Below are 19,846 nucleotides of genomic sequence, written 5' to 3'. Positions count from 1 at the left end.
TGCTTTATACAATGCAATGTTTAACTTTGACTTCCACTGATAAAACACAGATCAAGTCGAATTTGGGTAGTGTCACTTTAACCATTATTGAGTTATGCCCCTTTATAAATCATAGATTGCAAAATTTTTAGTTTCCATTGTATATCTTAAGTTTGCCCCAACCAAACATTATGAAACCTATACACAATATTCATTACCACAAAACTATGATCAAGTACAAATTTTTTGTTTCCGTTTTCTAACTTTAGTTTGCCTCAACCAAATGTTATGAAACTTAAACACAATGCTTATTACTACATAATACAGATTAAGTACGAAATTTGGTGAGAACACTTTTACTATTCTTGAGTTATGTCCCTTTATAAACATAAAAATTGCTTAATTTTTCATTTCCGTTCTCTAACTTTAGTTTGTCTCAACCAAATGTTATAAAACTTATACACAACTCTTGCCGTTCTAGAGTTATGCGTGTTTACAAATAGAAAAATTGCTGAGTTTTTAGTTTCTGTTCTCTACTTAAGTTCGCCTCAACTAAATGTTATGAGACTTACACACAATGCTTGTTACCACAAAACTCAGATCAAGTTCAAATTTGGGTAGCGTCACTTTTACCGTTCTTCAGTTATGTCCCTTTATAACTATATGCTATGCAAGTGGGAGCATCATCTGTGTCCACATGTGGACACTATCCACATTTATATATTTTTTAATCTGTATAATTTTGGTGATTTTACAAAGTAAAACATGAATGTACCATATCTAAACAAATGGTGGAATTGTGATCTCTGCTTTCAGTTTTTTAGTTGTTACTTGCTTTATTCATTTCTGTTGAACTAAAAAAAAATTTGTGAATTGTAGAGAATATGCCAAACATTGAAGTTTTGTTTCTAGTTTTATCACACAAGTATGAATAAAAAAAGAATTATTATTAGGCAATCCAACATAACAGAATATTTTGGGCTACAATATAATACGGTGGATTGATTTATTTTTTCGTGGATACCAATTTTCATGGATTGAGGAAAAGTTGTATTTTTGTGGATATTAGATTTCGTGGATTTTCCAAAGTCTGTATAGAAGCCTTTACAAAATGTGTGCTTCGTTGAACATTTTTAAAAGTTCTTGGTTTAATTGAAATCCACAAAAATTGGTATCTCATGAATAAATCCACAGTACAGAATAACTGAAAACCACAAAGTATAAAGTTCTTAGTTTACATGACATGTGTATAAAAGGGCTTTACACAAACTGAAATCTAATGGTGATCAATAGAGACGCTAGTGCAAATTTGATGAAGTGTATATTTATTTTTACTTTTCATTTTAGTAACAATAGCAAGGGCTATAGAACTAAAACACCAGCCAAGTTTAATAGCTGCTCTTGCTTATGAGACTGCACAGATGTACCAAAGAGCAGGTAGTGTAGGAGTAAATTATAAGATTATTAACAAAACTTATTCAAAATTTTCAGTTTATTTTACAAAAATCTTTATAAGATCTTATAAATGTACTGATATTGAATTATTGTCTTCCCATACTCTAATTCAGCGATATATTTTCCTGTATGCAGTGACCTTAACTATGAGACCTCTCGATAGAACTTCAGACACCACACAGCACAAGTGCGAAGGAAAACTGTGATGGAAGAATGTAAACACTTGTGCAATGGAATGTAAATAGTAATAACTGATTCTTAAAGAACAAATTTAATACAACAAATCATTTAACAACTGTTAAAGAAAAGTTTATTTAACAAATGGGAATGTATTGAAAATATAAAAAATATATCAAGGCTCTATCAATTTACTTACTTGTCACATGCTCTACTTGCTCTGTGTTGATTGTTTATGAATGTCACGACCGGGTGACCCGGTAAACTTCAGCAATAAACTTGAAAGTTAATAAGCTTGCGATCAACAATCACTGAATGAAATATTATTTGACGATAATACGTTATAGATTCGTAATATTATAAATATAAAATACATGCATACAGGATATGCATGCATTGGTTCAATAATTTTCGATAACATTGAAATTAAAAGAAACTTGTTTCATTTGACTTTATCTGAAATTGACTACAAAAGATAGAAACTGTAAACAGTAAAAATGATCAGCCAGACAAGAAAATCTACAAAGCACGAAATTGTCAATCACCTCCTAAACTTTTAGAAGTTTTTGCCCTGCAATGATGAATTTTATCCTCTTTTGTGTTTTTTGGAGAAAACTATAGTCAATAGAGAGAAACTGTGAACATATTAAACAATCAGCATGATGAGTTCTACTTACGGGTGGATCAGGATCAAACCTGGTAACTTAAGTGTGTGAAAGAGGGTTTCCATTGTTGCCAACAACTTTAATGTTTCATATTTTACTAAATGATTGATCAATATCCTGGAAGCCTATTGTTTCAATGTGGTTTTCCAAATGTCATTCTCGTTTTGTCTTGATATTTATGGATTCTTTTCTTGAAGAATTATTCCTATTGATAAATTGTATGAATAGCTGATGAAATGTTCTTACAAATACGGTACTGTTATTTGTTGCCCAACAAGTCATTGGTATAATTAGCATAACATGCATTTAGATAGTAACAAGGCACCATTGACAATACTAGTAGCAAGACTGAACATCAGTGATTAGAGTTAAAAAGTGCAATTAAACCAGATGGACTTAGTAAATAATGTTGCTATCATTCAAAAATGATTTTCAAGACATTCAATTATAAAGTACCTCCTTGTTACTTTACTTTTAATGAATTATTTGATTTCAGATGACGCCCTGAACAGTTTAGACGAAAAGATTGTGGGAAAGTGGAGAAAATATTTTCAACTAAAATCAGCCTTTTATACCTCTACAGTAAGTTTATTTTGGGACTTAGTAAAGAACAGAACAGTTCACAATAACTTGTTAATGAATATTTGAAAATATTCTCTTGAAATCTGTCTGAGTAAAATTGTACTTTGGCTCTTAGAGTATCAGAAAGCCTGTTTATAGAATACTTTTTGTCAATCAGTGTCATTGAAAGTGTACAATGGTTAAATGTGTTAGAAAAGTTATGTCAGTGTTATGAAAGGTGTATACTGATTAAATATGTTAGAAAAATTGTGTGTCAGTGTTATAAAAAGTATATACTGATGAATTGCTATGATGGACACAGCTTAAATTGTTAAAATTTAGGTATATAATTTTGTATATATAAATGATTTTTCAAAATATTTCAGGCTTACAGTTATAATGGAGAAGCACTATTAGCTGAAGATAAATGTGGGGAGGCAATAAGAGGCCTTCAAGAGGGATTGAAATGTAGGTATAACTGAAAAACTGACAGAGCTCACAAATTCATACCCCTTTCCCATATTGATATATATTTCACAAAATCCATGTTACCATATTTACTTTAAAAATAAGTTGGATAAAAAAAGTAAAAGTGAGGTGCACAATACTAGTAGATACCAAAGATTATGTGAAAGTTTTTTTTGTCCCCCGCACAATACTGTGAAAATACAGGTGTCCAGTCTTGTAAGCGCTGTTGTATGCACAATTCTTGCCAGATTTAAATCAAATTTATTTATATCAAAGGTTTCTATCAGTGATGATTTGCACAATTCAGTGCCAAACAACTATTTTGAAAGGAGTCGATAGAAAAATAAACAGTCTTCATTTGCCTAGAAGTTTATTGCCTGCAGTAGATTTCAAGTGCTTAAATATACAACATGTTTGTTTTCCTTTGCAAATACTTTCAAATTCATGTAACAAATTTGATGAAGCTAGTGATTGTTTTCTCGAATTTTGGATGCTTATCATTAGCAACCTTGTAAATTAACATGTTCATTTTAAATGCATAATTAACCCCCCTTGCTACTGTATTGTATGCTCTGAAATGAATTTTGAGAACATTAAATGAAAAACATTAACTGTAAAGTCACTTTAAGGTCTCCATTAAAGAGAAATTTCCATACCAAATGAATCCAAAAAAAATCTTTCACCTGTGAAACTCTTAAATCTTAATACTGAAAAAGAAAAAAGTCTCATGAAATCATCACTTGTTCCATTGGAATAATTATAGGAAAATAGTGTTTTGTTTTTTGTCTCGTATGTGAGACATATATTACCATTCAGCGGCAGCGATGTAAACTATTTGTATAAAGCTTTACATTTCAGAAGGTAGAAGACGTGGATGCTTCAGCTTTTAGTTTTTATACGCCCGTTTACGGGACGTATTATGGTATACCTCTGTCCGTCTGTCCGTCCGTCGTCAACATGTCGGACATTAACTCAAAAACGCTTTAACCAATTTGCATAAAACTTTGGTGAATTGTTTATATCTATTGACGTGAGCTCTCTTTCGTTTTTTATAAATTTTACGTTTCTGAGTTGTGGGGTTTTATTCATTAAAAAAAGGGGGATTTTCCAATTTTCGGACAATAACTCAAGAATGCTTTCACCAACTTCCAAGAAATAGTGGTGAATTGATTATATCTATTGACATGAGCTCACTTTCGATTTTTATAAATTTTAGATTTTATGTTTCCGAGTTACAGGGTTTTATTCATAAAAAAAGTGGGATTTTCCAGTTTTCGGACAAAAAATCAAAAATGCTTTCAGCAGTTCTTATGAAACTATGGTGAATTGTTTATATCTATGTAAGTAAGCTCCCTTTAGAATTTTATAAATTTTACATTTTACATTTCTGAGTTATGGGGTTATATTCATTAAAAAAGTGGGGATTTTCCAGTTTTCGGACAATAACTCAAAAATGCTGTCAGCAATTCTCATGAAACTTTGGTGAATTGTTTATATCTATTGATGTAAGCTCCCTTTTGATTTTCATAAATTTCTAATATGACATTGAGAATTAATTGAACTTTATTTGTTTATAGTCTGACAACAGATTTACTAAGTATTGCGCAACAGCACAGTGTATTGCACAACAGCAAGAAATCTTTAATTGAATATAAATTCATTTTGTATAACCAATTTCAAGTTCTTTGACTACATTTATTCAGAAACCTGTAATATGTCAAATATTTAATTACAATCCAAATTCAGACCTGTATCAAGCTTGAATATTGTGTCCATTTTTGCCCCAACTGTTCAGAGTTGGACCTCTGCGGGCGTATCCAGCTGCGCTCAGCGAAGCACTTTATTTGTCTTGTGAACTTCTCACTTATAATGAGTAATAGGATAACTATATGGGTTCCTTGCAATGTCTACATGTCCGTTAGACAGGGTTCACCTGACATCAACCTCATTTCATGAATCAGTGATTAGATCCATTTCTCAGATATTGTAACGTATGTCAAATGTATATGGAGTTTGGAATGATTGTAAGGTGTACATGATTGTCTGGCAGGTATCATCTGAACTTGACCTCAATTTCATGGTTGATTGGTCAAAGTTAAGTTTTTGTGTTTTGGTCTGATTTTCAATTACCTGAAGCAAAAGGTAAACAATATTTAGTGTATGGAATAATTGTAAGGTGTACATGTCAGTCTGACAGGATTTATCTAACCTTGACCTCATTGTCATGAACAACATTTTCATGACAACTTTTGTACTTACTATTGATGTCAATTATGTGGGTACAGTTTTTTAAAATACAAACCGTAGAAGTGGAGTTATCTGAGAATGAATACAGTTTTACAGTTTAGACAATAAAATATCAAAATAGAAAAAAGAGAGGTATTTGTAGACAGTGTATTGGGGATGAGAATAATACAGATTAACTTGATGTGGCATAAAGGAATGAAAAAAGTAGTATAATTTCTATTTGCCTTTTCTATATACAAATGTATAGAAATTACTGTCTTATAAATCAGTTATATTCACAAACTGGCAAGATTGAAAGCTTCTGTTAGGCCTTTGGGTTGTGTTTTTTTTTCTCACAATTTTAGATATTTTAAGATATTTATTTCCATTACATTTCAGTATATCAGAAAGCAGAACAATTATGTAAGGAGTACGCATCAGCAAAAGGGCTAGGAACATTTGCCAGGCCCATGAATCATTTTTTCTTTAGAAAGTTTGGACCAATCTTAAAACGAACCTTAGAAAAGTGTGAAAGAGAAAATGGCATGATGTAAGTTTTAAATATCCTTTCTATTCTTCAAATATCCAATAAAATAACTTTGATATGGTTATAAGTCAGAGATAGTGCATAAGTTGAATATGTGTTGGCCACCTGCTTCCGCTGTACTTTAAAGCTTACAAGTGTATAAAAAGGAAATTTAAAAAGATGTGGTTTTTATACGACCGCAAAAATTAAACATTTTTTGGTTGTATATTGGTATGACGTTGGCGTCGTCGTCGGCATCGTCCGAAGACACATTGGTTTTCACACTCTAACTTTAGTTTAAGTGAATGGATCTCCATAAAATTTTACCATAAGGTTCAATACCACGAAAGGAAGGTTGGGATTGATTTGGGGGTTATGGTACCAACAGTTAAGGAATTAGGGGCCAAAAAGGGGCCAAAAATAAGCATTTTTGTAACTTCCAGACAATAACTTGTGTGTAAGTGTATGGATCTCTCTGACATTGTACCACAAGGTTCCATATCACAAAGGGAAGGCTGTAATTGATTTTGGGGGTAATTGCCTCAAAATTTTAGGAATTAGGGGCCAAAAAAGGGGCAAAAAACAAGCATTTTTCTAGTTTCATGACAATAACTTGTGTGTAAGTGTTTGGATATTTCTGAAATTGTACTACAAGGTTCCATATCACAAAGGGAAAGCTGGAATTGAGTTTGGGGGTAATTGCCCGAAACGTTTAGGAATTGGGGGCCAAAAAGGGGCCAAAAATAAGCATTTTTCTAGTTTCCAGACAATAACTTGTGTTCAAGTGTATGGATCTCTCTGAAATTGTACTGCAAGGTACCATACCACAAAGGGAAGGCTGGGATTGAGTTTGGGGGTGATGAATCATAAGGGGGTTCAAAAAATTGGGGGGGGGGTTTTCTTTTTTTTTTCTTTTTTTCATTTTTTTTTTCTTTTAAAATTTTCCATTTTAAGTTGGTTATTTCTGATTTATATTTAAAAGCAAATAATAATGATATGGTAGGAGATACACACCAAACAGGATGTGTAAGTTATTATATAATAAGTATTGTGCAATAGCAAGAAATTTTCAATTGCATTGCATAATAGCAAGAAATCTTCAACTGCACAGTATTGCGCAATAGCAAGAAATCTTCAATTGCACAGTATTGCGCAATAGCAAGAAATATCCAATAGCACAATATTGCGCAATAGCAAGAAATTGTCAATTGTACAGTATTGCGCAATAGCAAGAAATATTCAATTGCACAGTATTGTGCAAAAGAAGATACTTCGTATAAATTGCTTATTTCTTGATCAATTTAAATGGGGTTTTATTCTTGAATTCTTGGGGTTCTTTAATATGTTGAATCTAACCGTGTATTAAGTTTTTCGATTTTGGGCCCGTTTTTAAATTGGTCCACATTGAGGTCCAAAGGGTCCAAAATTTAACTTTGTTTGATTTCATCAAAAATTGAATTATTGGGGTTCTTTGATATGCGGAATCTAACCGTGTATTTAGGTTCTTAATTTTTGGTTCCGTTTTCAAATTGGTCTACATTAAGGTCCAAAGGGTCCAAAATTAAACTTAGTTTGATTTTAACAAAAATTGAATTTTTAGGGTTCTTTGATATGCTGAATCTAAACATGTATTTAGATTTTTGATTATGGGCCCAGTTTTCAAGTTGGTCCAAATCAGGGTCCAAAATTAAACTTTGTTTGATTTCAACAAAAATTGAATATATGGGGTTCTTTGATATGCTGAATCTAACCATGTATTTAGATTTTTGATTTTTGGGCCCCGTTATCAACTTTGTCCACATTGAGGTCAAAAGGGTCCAAAATTAAACTTTGTTTGATTTCATCAAAAATTGAATTCTTGGGGTTCTTTGATTTGCTGAATCTAACCATGTATTTAGATTTTGGATATTTGACCATAATAGGTGAATGTCCAATTTAAAATTTTTAAGTTCTTAGACCACATTCATTTTGTGTCAGAAACCTATGCTGTGTCAAATATTTAATCACAATCCAAATTCAGAGCTGTATCAAGCTTGAATGTTGTGTCCATACTTGCCCCAACTGTTCAGGGTTCGACCTCTGCGGTCGTATCAAGCTGCGCCCTGCGGAGCATTTTATTAATTTTACTATAGTTGCAGGAAAATAGTAAATTTGGATATTCCTGTCTTTATAGAATTTAAACATGAGGCTGAAATAAGGATATATATTTTCAGATACCATCACAAAGTACCATATGATCCACCACAGTTAGAATTGAAAGCCACGTATGGTTTAGTGTCCCCTGAGGAATTTAAAAGCATTGCCCTTAGTCCTTTATGGACAAAAGATGTGTATGAAAAAATGGATGCTAAGATGGCTCCCAAAGAAGAAAATGAGGTTAGTATGACAAAACTCATATAAATATAATGGTTTCTGAGATGACAAACTGTTGATTGATTTCTGATTGTCAATAGTTAATGATTATATTTCATTGCATGTTTATGGTATAAAATTATGTTATAGTCTCAAAATACATAATTAGTCAACAAACATACAATTAGCCAAAAATTTGTATCTGAACATGCGGAATACCATTTATATCTTATTTTTTTATATTATTGTATTATCAAACATCATGACCCCACTAATTGAATTGGTTATAGATAAATGGTCACCTGTATTTCTCTCATACTGAGGGTTGTGTATAACAAGGCAACCACATCTTATCAGAAAGAGGCTAATTAATCTTGTACATACTGTGATTAATTAGGGCCCTTTACGTTCTGTGACTAAGTGATATACAGATGCACCTTTCTATACGTTTAATTTTCTTTACTTTGAACAAGTGATGTTAAGATGCACCTTTTTATACTGTGAAATGTTAGGATGCTCCTTTCTATACTGTGAACAAGTGGTGTTAGTATGCACATTTCTGTACTGTGAACAAGTGATGTAAGTATGCACCTTTCTATACTGTGAACAAGTGATGTTAGTATGCATTTTTATACGACCGCAAAAAAAATTTTGTGGTCGTATATTGGTATGACGTTGGCGTCGTCGTCCTCGTTGTCCGAAGACACATTGGTTTTCACACTCTAACTTTAGTTTAAGTGAATGGATCTCTATGAAATTTTACCACAAGGTTCAATACCACAAAAGGAAGGTTGGGATTGATTTTGGGGGTTATGGTACCAACAGTAAAGGAATTAGGGGCCAAAAAGGGGCCAAAAATAAGCATTTTTGTAACTTCCAGACATAACTTGTGTGTTAGTGTATGGATCTCTCTGACATTGTACCACAAGGTTCCATATCACAAAAGGAATGCTGGGATTGATTTTGGGGGTAATTGCCTCAAAATTTTAGGAATAAGGGGCCAAAAAAGGGGCAAAAAACAAGCATTTTTCTAGTTTCATGACAATAACTTGTGTGTAAGTGTATGGATCTTTCTGAAATTGTACTACAAGGTTCCATATCATAAAGGGAAAGCTGGAATTGAGTTTGGGGGTAATTGCCGAAACATTTAGGAATTGGAGGCCAAAAATAAGCATTTTTCTAGTTTCCAGACAATAACTTGTGTTCAAGTGTATGGATCTCTCTGAAATTGTACTGCAAGGTACCATACCACAAAGGGAAGGCTTGGATTGATGATGGGGGTAATTGCCTCAATATTTTAGGAATAAGGGGCCAAAAAGGGGCAAAAAAACAGGCATTTTTATAGTTTCAGGACAATAACTTGTGTATAAGTGTATGGATCTCTCTGAAATTGTACTGCAAGGTACCATACCACAAAGGGAAGGCTGGGATTGATGATGGGGGTAATTGCCTCAATATTTTAGGAATTTGGGGCCAAAAAGGGGCCAAAAACACATTTTTCTAGTTTCCAGACAATAACTTGTGTACAAGTGTATGGATCTCTCTGAAATTGTACTGCAAGGTACCATACCACAAAGGGAAGGCTGGGATTGAGTTTGGGGGTGATGAATCATAAGGGGGTTCAAAAAATTTGGGGGGGGGGTTTCATTTTTATACGACCGCAAAAAAATTTTGTGGTCGTATATTGGTATGACGTTGGCGTCGTCGTCGTCGTCGTCGTCGTCCGAATACATACTGGTTTTCGCACTCTAACTTTAGTTTAAGTGAATGGATCTTTTTGAAATTTGACCATAAGGTTAAATACCACAAAAGGAAGGTTGGGATTGATTTTGGGGGTTATGGTACCAACAGTTAAGGAATTAGGGGCCAAAAAGGGGCCAAAAATAAGCATTTTCTAGTTTCCAGACAATAACTGTGGAACGGTGTATGGATCTCTCTGAAATTATACTACAAGTTTCCATACCACAAAGGGATGGTTAGGTTTTGCTTTGGGGGGTTATGGCTCAAACCGTTTAGGAATTAGGGGCAAAAAAGGGGGAAAAACAAGGTTGTCCTGGTTAATTGACAAATACTTTTGTACAAAACATAATTTAAAGCAGTGTAAGGGAGATAAATCAAATACATCATTGAGATTATCTCCCTTACACTGCTTTTAAATTATGTATAAAGTAATGGTTAATGAACAATAAAGATAATTTAAAACAGTGTAAGGGAGGTAATCTAAATACAACGTTTTGGTTACTTCCCTTACACTGCTTTTAAATTATGTTTAAAGAAATGCATATCTATAAAGGAAGACCAGTAAAAATATCTGCAAATGTTGCATCTTTTTTTTTTACAAAAAAATCCATATGAAAGATTTGACAGTATATTTTTAATTCTATTATAAAATAGATTAAGTTAGCACTATGGTAAATTTAAATGGGTAATTATGGTTGCCAACTCCATTGGAAATTTGAATTGAGATTATGACCATATCTTGAGGGAAAGAATTTTTTTGGGGAAAAAAGGGGGGGATAAAAAGAAATTGTGGGGGGTCAATTTTTTCTCATTTCAGATTTCAGAATTTAAAAAGAATTATTCTTCAAATATTATTTTTTTTTCAAATTTCAAATATTGAAAAATTTCAAGAAGTAATCTTTAATTGCACAGTATGGCGCATTAGATTTGTAAAATCTTTGATCACATTTATTTATTTGTTATGCCGAATCTAACAGTGTATTTAAATTTTTAATTTTGGTCCAGTTTTCAAATTGGTCTACATTAAGGTCCAAAGGGTCCAAAATTAAACTTTGTTTGATTTTAGCAAAAATTGAATATATGAGGTTCTTTGATATGCTGAATCTAAACATGTATTTAGATTTTTGATTTTTGGCCCAGTTTTCAAGTTGGTCCAAATTGGGGTCCAAAATTAAACTTTGTTTGATTTCAACAAAAATTGAATATGTGGGGTTCTTTGATATGCTGAATCTAACCATGTATTTGGATTTTTTATTTGTGGACCCCGTTATCAAATTGGTTCATATTGAGGTCAAAAGGGTCCAAAATTAAACTTTGTTTGATTTCATCTAAAATTGAAGTATTGGGGTTCTTTGATATTCCAAATCTAACCGTGTATTTAGATTTTTAATTTTTGGTCCTGTTTTTTAAATTTGTCTACATTAAGGTCCAAAGGGTCCAAAATTAAACTTAGTTTGATTTTAACAAGAATTGAATTCTTGGGGTTCTTTGATATGCTGAATCTAAACATGTGTTTAGATTTTTGATTATGGGCCCAGTTTTCAAGTTGGTCCAAATTGGGGTCCAAAATTAAACTTTGTTTGATTTCAACAAAAATTGAATATATGAGGTTCTTTGATATGCTGAATCTAACCATGTATTTAGATTTTTGATTATGGGCCCAGTTTTCAAGTTGGTCCAAATTGGGGTCCAAAATTAAACTTTGTTTGATTTCAACAAAAATTGAATATATGAGGTTCTTTGATATGCTGAATCTAACCATGTATTTAGATTTTTTATTTGTGGGCCCTGCTATCAAATTGGTTCATATTGAGGTCAAAAGGGTCCAAAATTAAACTTTGTTTGATTTCATCAAAAATTGAATTATTGGGGTTCTTTGATATGCCAAATCTAACCGTGTTTTTAGATTTTTAATTTGGGTCCCGTTTTTTAAATTGGTCTTCATTGAGGTCCAAAGGGTCCAAAATTAAACTTAGTTTGATTTTAACAAAAATTGAATTCTTTGGGTTCTTTGATATGCTTAATCTAAACATGTGTTTAGATTTTTGATTATGGGCCCAGTTTTCAAGTTGGTCCAAGTTGGGGTCCAAAATTAAACTTTGTTTTGATTTCAACAAAAATTGAATATATGGGGTTCTTTGATATGCTGAATATAACCATGAATTTAGATTTTTTTTTTGTGGGCCCCGCTATCAAATTGGTTCATATTGAGGTCAAAAGGGTCAAAATTAAACTTTGTTTGATTTCATCAAAAATTGAATTATTGGGGTTCTTTGATATTCCAAATCTAACCGTGTATTTAGATTTTTAATTTCAAGTCCCGTTTTTTAAATTGGTCTACATTAAGGTCCAAAGGGTCCAAAATTAAACTTAGTTTGATTTTAGCAAAAATTGAATTATTGGGGTTCTTTGATATGCTGAATCTAAACATGTGTTTAGATTTTTGATTATGGGCCCAGTTTTCAAGTTTGTCCAAGTTGGGGTCCAAAATTAAACTTTGTTTGATTTTAACAAAAATTGAATATATGGGGTTCTTTGATATGCTGAATCTAACCATGTATTTTGATTTTGGACATTGGACCATAATAGGTAAATTAAAAAAATTCAAGTTCTTAGACCACATTCTTTCTGTGTCAGAAACCTATGCTGTGTCAAATATTTAATAACAATCCAAATTCAGAGCTGTATCAAGCTTGAATGTTGTGTCCATACTTGCCCCAACTGTTCAGGGTTCGACCTCTGCGGTCGTATCAAGCTGCGCCCCAGCGAAGCATTTTATTTTTTCTTTTTTTCATTTTTTTTTTCTTTTAAAATTTTCCATTTTAAGTTGGTTATTTCTGATTTATATTTAAAAGCAAATAATAATGATATGGTAGGAGATACACACCAAACAGGATGTGTAAATTATTATATAATAAGTATTGTGCAATAGCAAGAAATTTTCAATTGCACAGTATTGCACAATAGCAAGAAATCTTCAATTGCACAGTATTGCGCAATAGCAAGAAATCTTCAATTGCACAGTATTGCGCAAAAGCAAGAAATATCCAATAGCACAATATTGCGCAATAGCAAGAAATTGTCAATTGTACAGTATTGCGCAATAGCAAGAAATATTTAATTGCACAGTATTGTGCAAAAGAAGGTACTTTGTATAAATTGCTTATTTCTTGACCAATTTCAATGGGGTTTTATTCTTGAATTCTTGGGGTTCTTTAATATGCTGAATCTAACCGTGTATTTAGTTTTTGGATTTTGGGCCCCGTTTTTAAATTGGTCCACATTGAGGTCCAAAGGGTCCAAAATTAAACTTTGTTTGATTTCATCAAAAATTGAATTATTGGGGTTCTTTGATTTGCCGAATCTAACTGTGTATTTAGATTCTTAATTTTTGGTTCGGTTTTCAAATTGGTCTACATTAAGGTCCAAAGGGTCCAAAATTAATCTTAGTTTGATTTTAACAAAAATTGAATTCTTAGGGTTCTTTGATATGCTGAATCTAAACATGTATTTAGATTTTTGATTATGGGCCCAGTTTTCAAGTTGGTCCAAATCGGGGTCCAAAATTAAACTTTGTTTGATTTCAACAAAAATTGAATATATGGGGTTCTTTGATATGCTGAATCTAACCATGTATTTAGATTTTTGATTTTTGGGCCCCGTTATCAACTTTGTTCACATTGAGGTCAAAAGGGTCCAAAATTAAACTTTGTTTGATTTCATCAAAAATTGAATTCTTGGGGTTCTTTGATATGCTTAATCTAACCATGTATTTAGATTTTGGATATTGGACCATAATAGGTGAATGTCCAATTTAAAATTTTTAAGTTCTTAGACCACATTCATTCTTTGTCAGAAAATCTATGCTGTGTCAAATATTTAATCACAATCCAAATGCAAAGCTGTATCAAGCTTGAATGTTGTGTCCATACTTGCCCCAACTGTTCAGGGTTCGACCTCTGCGGTCGTATCAAGCTGCGCCCTGCGGAGCATTTTATTCTATACTGTGAACAAGTGGTGTTAGTATGCACTTTTCCATTCTGTTAACAAGTGATGTAAGGATGTACCTTTTTATACTGTGAACAAGTAATGCTGGGATGCTCATTTCTATACTGTGAACAAGTGGTGTTAGGATGTACCTTTTTATACTGTGAACAAGTTATGTTAGGATGCTCCATTCTATAATGTGAATGAACAAGTTATGTTAGGATGCTTCATTCTATAATGTGAACAAGTGATGCTAGGATGCACCTTTCTATACTGTGAATAAGTGGTGTTAGGATGCTCCTTTCTATACTGTGAACAAGTGGTGTTAGGATGCTCTTTTCTATACTGTGAACAAGTGATAATAGGATGCATATTTTTTTCTTTCAGAAAAAAGCAGATAAAGATAAGGACAAAAAGGAATTACCACCAGTGAAGGAGAAGGAAACACCAATGTCTGACAAAGATCCTGGAACATTTAGTGGATGTTCGATATCATAAAACATTTTATTGTTCATTAAGTTGTTAAAGTCTTTTGAATATATACTATTTAGGCAACTAGCGATGAACAAAATTGAACATGCCCTAGAATTTACAATCTGTTGTAGATTATTCAATATTGAACACATATATTTTATCTTTGAATTAATCACTCTTATAAGAATTAATGTTATGATATTTGAAGTATTGCTATTGTATTGCACTTACTGAAGAACCCTTGATATTGAATTAAAAAGTTTCTCAAGTCTATTCTTATATACAGTCGAACCTCGTGTCGAACTCAGTTGTGTCGAAAACTCGGATGAGTCGAAGTTATTTCTCGGTCCCTGTAAAATTCCCGTTTGATTAATGCATAATTACCTCTGATGAGTCGAACTCCGTTGATTCGAATACTCGGTTCAGTCGAGTAAATTTTATAGTCCTGTTGATGTAAAATTAATGTAAATTGACCCCGATGTCTCGAAGTTCAAAAGTAAGAATTTTTGAAAAATGGAGACCTTATGATAAAAATTCAAATCGATAGTATTTCTTATGTTATCTAATCATTTTCAAAAGAGATTTAAGCTGAGTATACATACTTCTTTGTATAACAGTTAAAATGACATGTTTATGGTGACCGGTAATTAACACCTTTGTTGATCGTTCAAGCAGAACGTTAGTGTTGAACATATTTCAACGAAACGAATTTAAATGACCCAAGCCGAGATTAAATGAATCGTTAGAATTAAAACTCATTAATTACTATAAATAAAAGGATTAAGACAATTACAATAAATTCATAATAATTTAATGTAAAGGAGACGACCTCATCAGAGACCGTTTAGAATTTGTTTCATTCCTGGAGTGATTTCATAATTTATAGTGACTGACCTTTTTATTAAATATTTGTGTCGACTATTGATTTTATTTGTTCATAATTTGTATCTGTACCTGCGTGTTTGATTATGAAGGACACAAACTACGGAGATTGAATACACAATCATAAAGAGTCATATCCAAAAAAAACATACTGTTCAAAGTATCTAGTTTACACAAATCTCAAACCATATTTCATGCATTCCAAATTTATGACGACACACTCTACCTCAGATGAGTCTAATACTTTGGTCCGGTCCCTTCCACTTCGACACAACGAGGTTCGACTGTATCTCCAAAATTTCAAAACTGTAAGAATTAATTATAATGAAGGTTAATAAGATTTGACAGGAAGATATAGGATGTGAAAAGGCCAAGACAAGACCTTTGATTTACTAAAGAAGGAAATTCATTAAAGTTATAATTACCTTTGATAAAAGAAAGCAACATTGTTGTATAATCTATGAATCAGTCTAAATAATAAGTGCTAAAGAAATTGGCAAGCGACTATTTTCACAAAAAATCTTTTTGTTTAAAATTTATTGTAAGTTATATCAAATTGTTCATGACTTACCTGTGTTTTGCTTTATTTTGGGGCATTCAGTAATATTTTACATGTATGTATTCTAAAATTAGATTATATGAAGAAAGGGGTAATATTTAGCTGGTCTAAAACTTTTTTTGTATACTGTATACTAGCATAATTTTTTGGTAAGTGAATTTGACTTGGTCTGTATTTTAAACCATGATTATATGGCTATGCTTTGACATAAAGGAATAAGATAATTATACCATTCATTTGTTTATCTTTGTCATATGTCAAACTGTCAATTGTTATTCATTTCTTAGGTAAAAAATTTGTTAATTCCCCCCTCCACAATGGTTTGTATCTCTTGCTATTATAGGAAGTTTTGTTATCACGAGTCATAGCAACACATTATTTTCCTAATAATTGTTTTAAGAGAAAATAAACCTTAAGTATAATGTTCATAATTTATATAAGCACTGTAAATAAATTATAAAGAAAAGTGGAGCACATTATTGAAATAATTTTTAGAGGATAACTTTAACATTGTTACTTCTGTTTGTTACTGTCTTGTTTGTTGGAGGATATTTAGAACATTTGTAAATATGTATATGTATATAAGTATTACTGTGTAAATTATATTCCTGAGATAGAATTTCAAAATTATATTTACTATGTGTTATTTATTATGTCTGCAACAATTATATGTATAGCATAACAAAAATTGCCATAGAAAGTGATTTCTTAATGTTAAAAAGTCAACTGTATATTGTCTTAAACCCACAACATATGTTGTTGTCAGTAGCTTGCATTTCATAATAAATATTTGGCAAAAATTATCATTCTATGCACCTAAACAATTGACCTATTACAAATTACATGTTTTTTCAAGAATACTTTTATTCTCTTCCAAATGAAATTACGCTGTTATGCAATAAGTACTCTTTACTTACAATTTTTTGCTATATATTTCATATAAATTAAACTATGTATTTTTAAAATGGTATTGCGAAATTACTTATTGTTGGAGTTTAATGAACTTGGTATCAATGTCAGCAGAATTGTCACAGGTTTATTTGTTGATTACATTTTTTAGAAGGGTTCTCATTTAATGATATTATAAACATAAGTTTTATTAGGGCCCCGCCGAATGGCGGGTCGCCCTATAGTGATCTGTCTGTCCATCCGTAACAAATTGTGTCCGCTCTATATCTAGAGAACCGTTATGATTTCATACTTAATACTTGACATGTATATTAACCAACACCATAATGTTTGTACAACTTCCTAGGTCAAAGGTCAAGGTCAAAAACTTTGGTTTCAGTTACAACCCCATGTCCTATGGTAAAGATCGTGTCCTTTCTATATCTTGAGAACCTTTATGATTTCAAAGTTTATACTTGACATGTATATTAACCAACACCAGAAGGTGTGTCATAATGAATGTACAACTTCCTAGGTCAAAGGTCAAGGTCAAAAACTTTGGTTTCAGATGACAACCCCATGTCCAATGGTAAAGATACAAATTTTTAGCACACATTATTCACAGCGGGGCCCACATAGATGGTTCTTATCTCAATGATGTCTAGTTTTTGTCCTGAAAATTGGCTATATATTCAAACCAAATAAAATTGTAAAAAAAGTATTATACATGTTCATACCAGATGACAATAATAACCAAATATACTTCAGACAAAACTGTTTTGATTTATTTATGTTTTGCTGTCAAGATACATATTCAGGTGTCAGTACATGTATACTGTATTGTAAGAAAAAAATAATCCACACACTGTACACTAATCATTCACTGATGATTTAATGTAGCATTCATTTTTCCAGGAACAAATAAAATGTTTTTAGGAAATGTTATATTTGTAGTTGTCTATATTATTTCAGAAAGTAGGAGTACTAGTGCTTAATGTTTTTAAATTCTTCCAAGAAAATTATCAATGTATTGTCTACAAAAAAAAAACATATGGAAAATAGCACAAGATGTTAAAAATATACAAATATTGAAACAAATATACAGTCGAACCTTGTGTAGATTTTTGTTTCTTTGAAAATTGGATACAGATTTTTTAGTCCCATTAAAGTTCTTTTTTAAATGATTTGAACTACAATGAGACAAATGTGATTGATGTAGAATTTCTGCTTGTTGGCAGATCTTTAATAGTTTCTGTTAAATTTATGCAGAACTTTTTTCAGACTCCGAACAATTTAAAGGGGCATTAGCTGTCAAATTTTATGTTTACTGATTTGACCCAAATTCTCATATTTGATTTCTAACATACTAAAAGGTATATTCAAATTACAAAAAGTCCAACAGAAACAATTTACAATGCATGGGCTGGTTATAATGTATCAGCATATTTTAGACTAGATGCCATCTAGTTATCCATTGAGATTATCTTCGAAGATTGCTGACGGTCATATAACTGGATATAAACATAAATATAAATGCAAGCACATGCAATCGTATAATGATGATTTTTCTAGGTCTGTTTGATTTTATATTATAGGTTAAAAATATATGTCAATCATCTGTATAAGAATGTATTTTTTAAGGGGTAGATCAGTTGAGAAATGATGATTCCTGGTGTCTCCCTTGTTTCACTTTTCAGTGTTTACATTCTTTTTATGTCCCTGCCGTAGCGGAGGGGGCATTAAGTTTTACCCTTGTCCATCTGTATGTACGTACGTACGTCCCAAAATTGGTTTCCATTCTCTAACTTGAGTTTGCCTCAACCAAATGTTATGAAACTTATACACAATGCTTATTACTACATAATACAGATTTAGGACACTATCCACATTTATTTTTTAATGAATGAACCACATACTGAACACATCTGCAACCCATTTCAATAAAGTTCAAATTAAAGGTTGCATGAATATGGATTCAAATGAGGTTGAATTATTGACTTGCAAGCTTATAATACATCTGCTAAGTCAGATATTTAAAATTGATTTTTTTTATGTACACTCAAATATATTTCCTTTATTATAAATTCTATGCCAATCGGTTTGTTGTATAACAATCAGAATGCCTGTTTATTGTTTGCTCAAGCAGATAGTGTTTTTTTATAACACATTTTTAGCTGAGATAATAAAGCAACTAGTTTAAATTCAAGCCAAGAACATCAGAATCTGCCATTCTGTATACCTTTTGTTCATACATGTTGTGCTAGTCTATTTGTTACAATAAAGAAAATTCATTATAAAAAAAAAAGAACATCAGAATCAGAGATAAACTAAAAGTACTAAATCAATATAAAAAGATTAAAATTGAATTCCACCAGGTAGCAGCTAAATAGAAAGTGCATAAATCTATCAGCTGTTTCTTTCCAGATGTACTTCCTATCATGTTTTCCATGGTTGGGAATTGCCACTTACAAGGAAGCTAGTGAACTGAGGTTACTTTATGATCAAATTAAATCATCCTTTTGAATGTTTTGCAGACACCATAATGATTTGGTTGACTATTTTGAAATATCTGTATCACATGTTCTACTTTTCCTAGTAACAATCCAGTCCTCTTTTCCTTGATAGTGAGAACATGGTATGTGACTTATCATCTTTCATCTTTGAAGTACCGGTAACCAGTACGTAAATGGGCAATCTCTTGGATTTTTGTGAAATTTTGTCAGGCAACATAAACATATGGAACTGCATATTAATGTTGTTTGGTTGTCAGGTGGCAAATATTTTATGCAAATATAGAATAAGTCACCCCAAATGAGAAACAGTCTCTTGGTACATTATTCAGACACCTGAAGTCTTTTGCTACAACACATGTGGTGACAAAATGTTTTCTACCAACATTAACAACTG

The 19,846-nt window shown here is 31.9% G+C and overlaps 1 protein-coding gene across 1 annotated transcript in view; it reads left to right on the top strand.

Annotated features, from left to right (window-relative positions):
* Positions 1-17,884, top strand: part of LOC127698229 (BRO1 domain-containing protein BROX-like) — a 35,489-nt gene extending 17,605 nt beyond the window's left edge. Inside the window, exons 6-11 of the mRNA XM_052201585.1 lie at positions 1,327-1,416; positions 2,773-2,858; positions 3,224-3,305; positions 5,931-6,081; positions 8,271-8,433; positions 14,524-17,884. Coding sequence (XP_052057545.1) covers positions 1,327-1,416; positions 2,773-2,858; positions 3,224-3,305; positions 5,931-6,081; positions 8,271-8,433; positions 14,524-14,634 — 683 coding nt within the window. The 3' untranslated portion in view covers positions 14,635-17,884. The remainder of the gene's footprint in view (positions 1-1,326; positions 1,417-2,772; positions 2,859-3,223; positions 3,306-5,930; positions 6,082-8,270; positions 8,434-14,523) is intronic.
* Positions 17,885-19,846: the final 1,962 nt, after the last annotated feature.

The sequence above is a fragment of the Mytilus californianus genome, unplaced genomic scaffold (genome assembly GCF_021869535.1).
Source record: "Mytilus californianus isolate M0D057914Y unplaced genomic scaffold, xbMytCali1.0.p SCAF_4, whole genome shotgun sequence".
Taxonomy (NCBI): Eukaryota; Metazoa; Mollusca; class Bivalvia; order Mytilida; family Mytilidae; genus Mytilus; species Mytilus californianus.
Note: the sequence above shows the minus strand (reverse complement) of the source record. Positions and strands in the feature narration are given on the sequence as shown.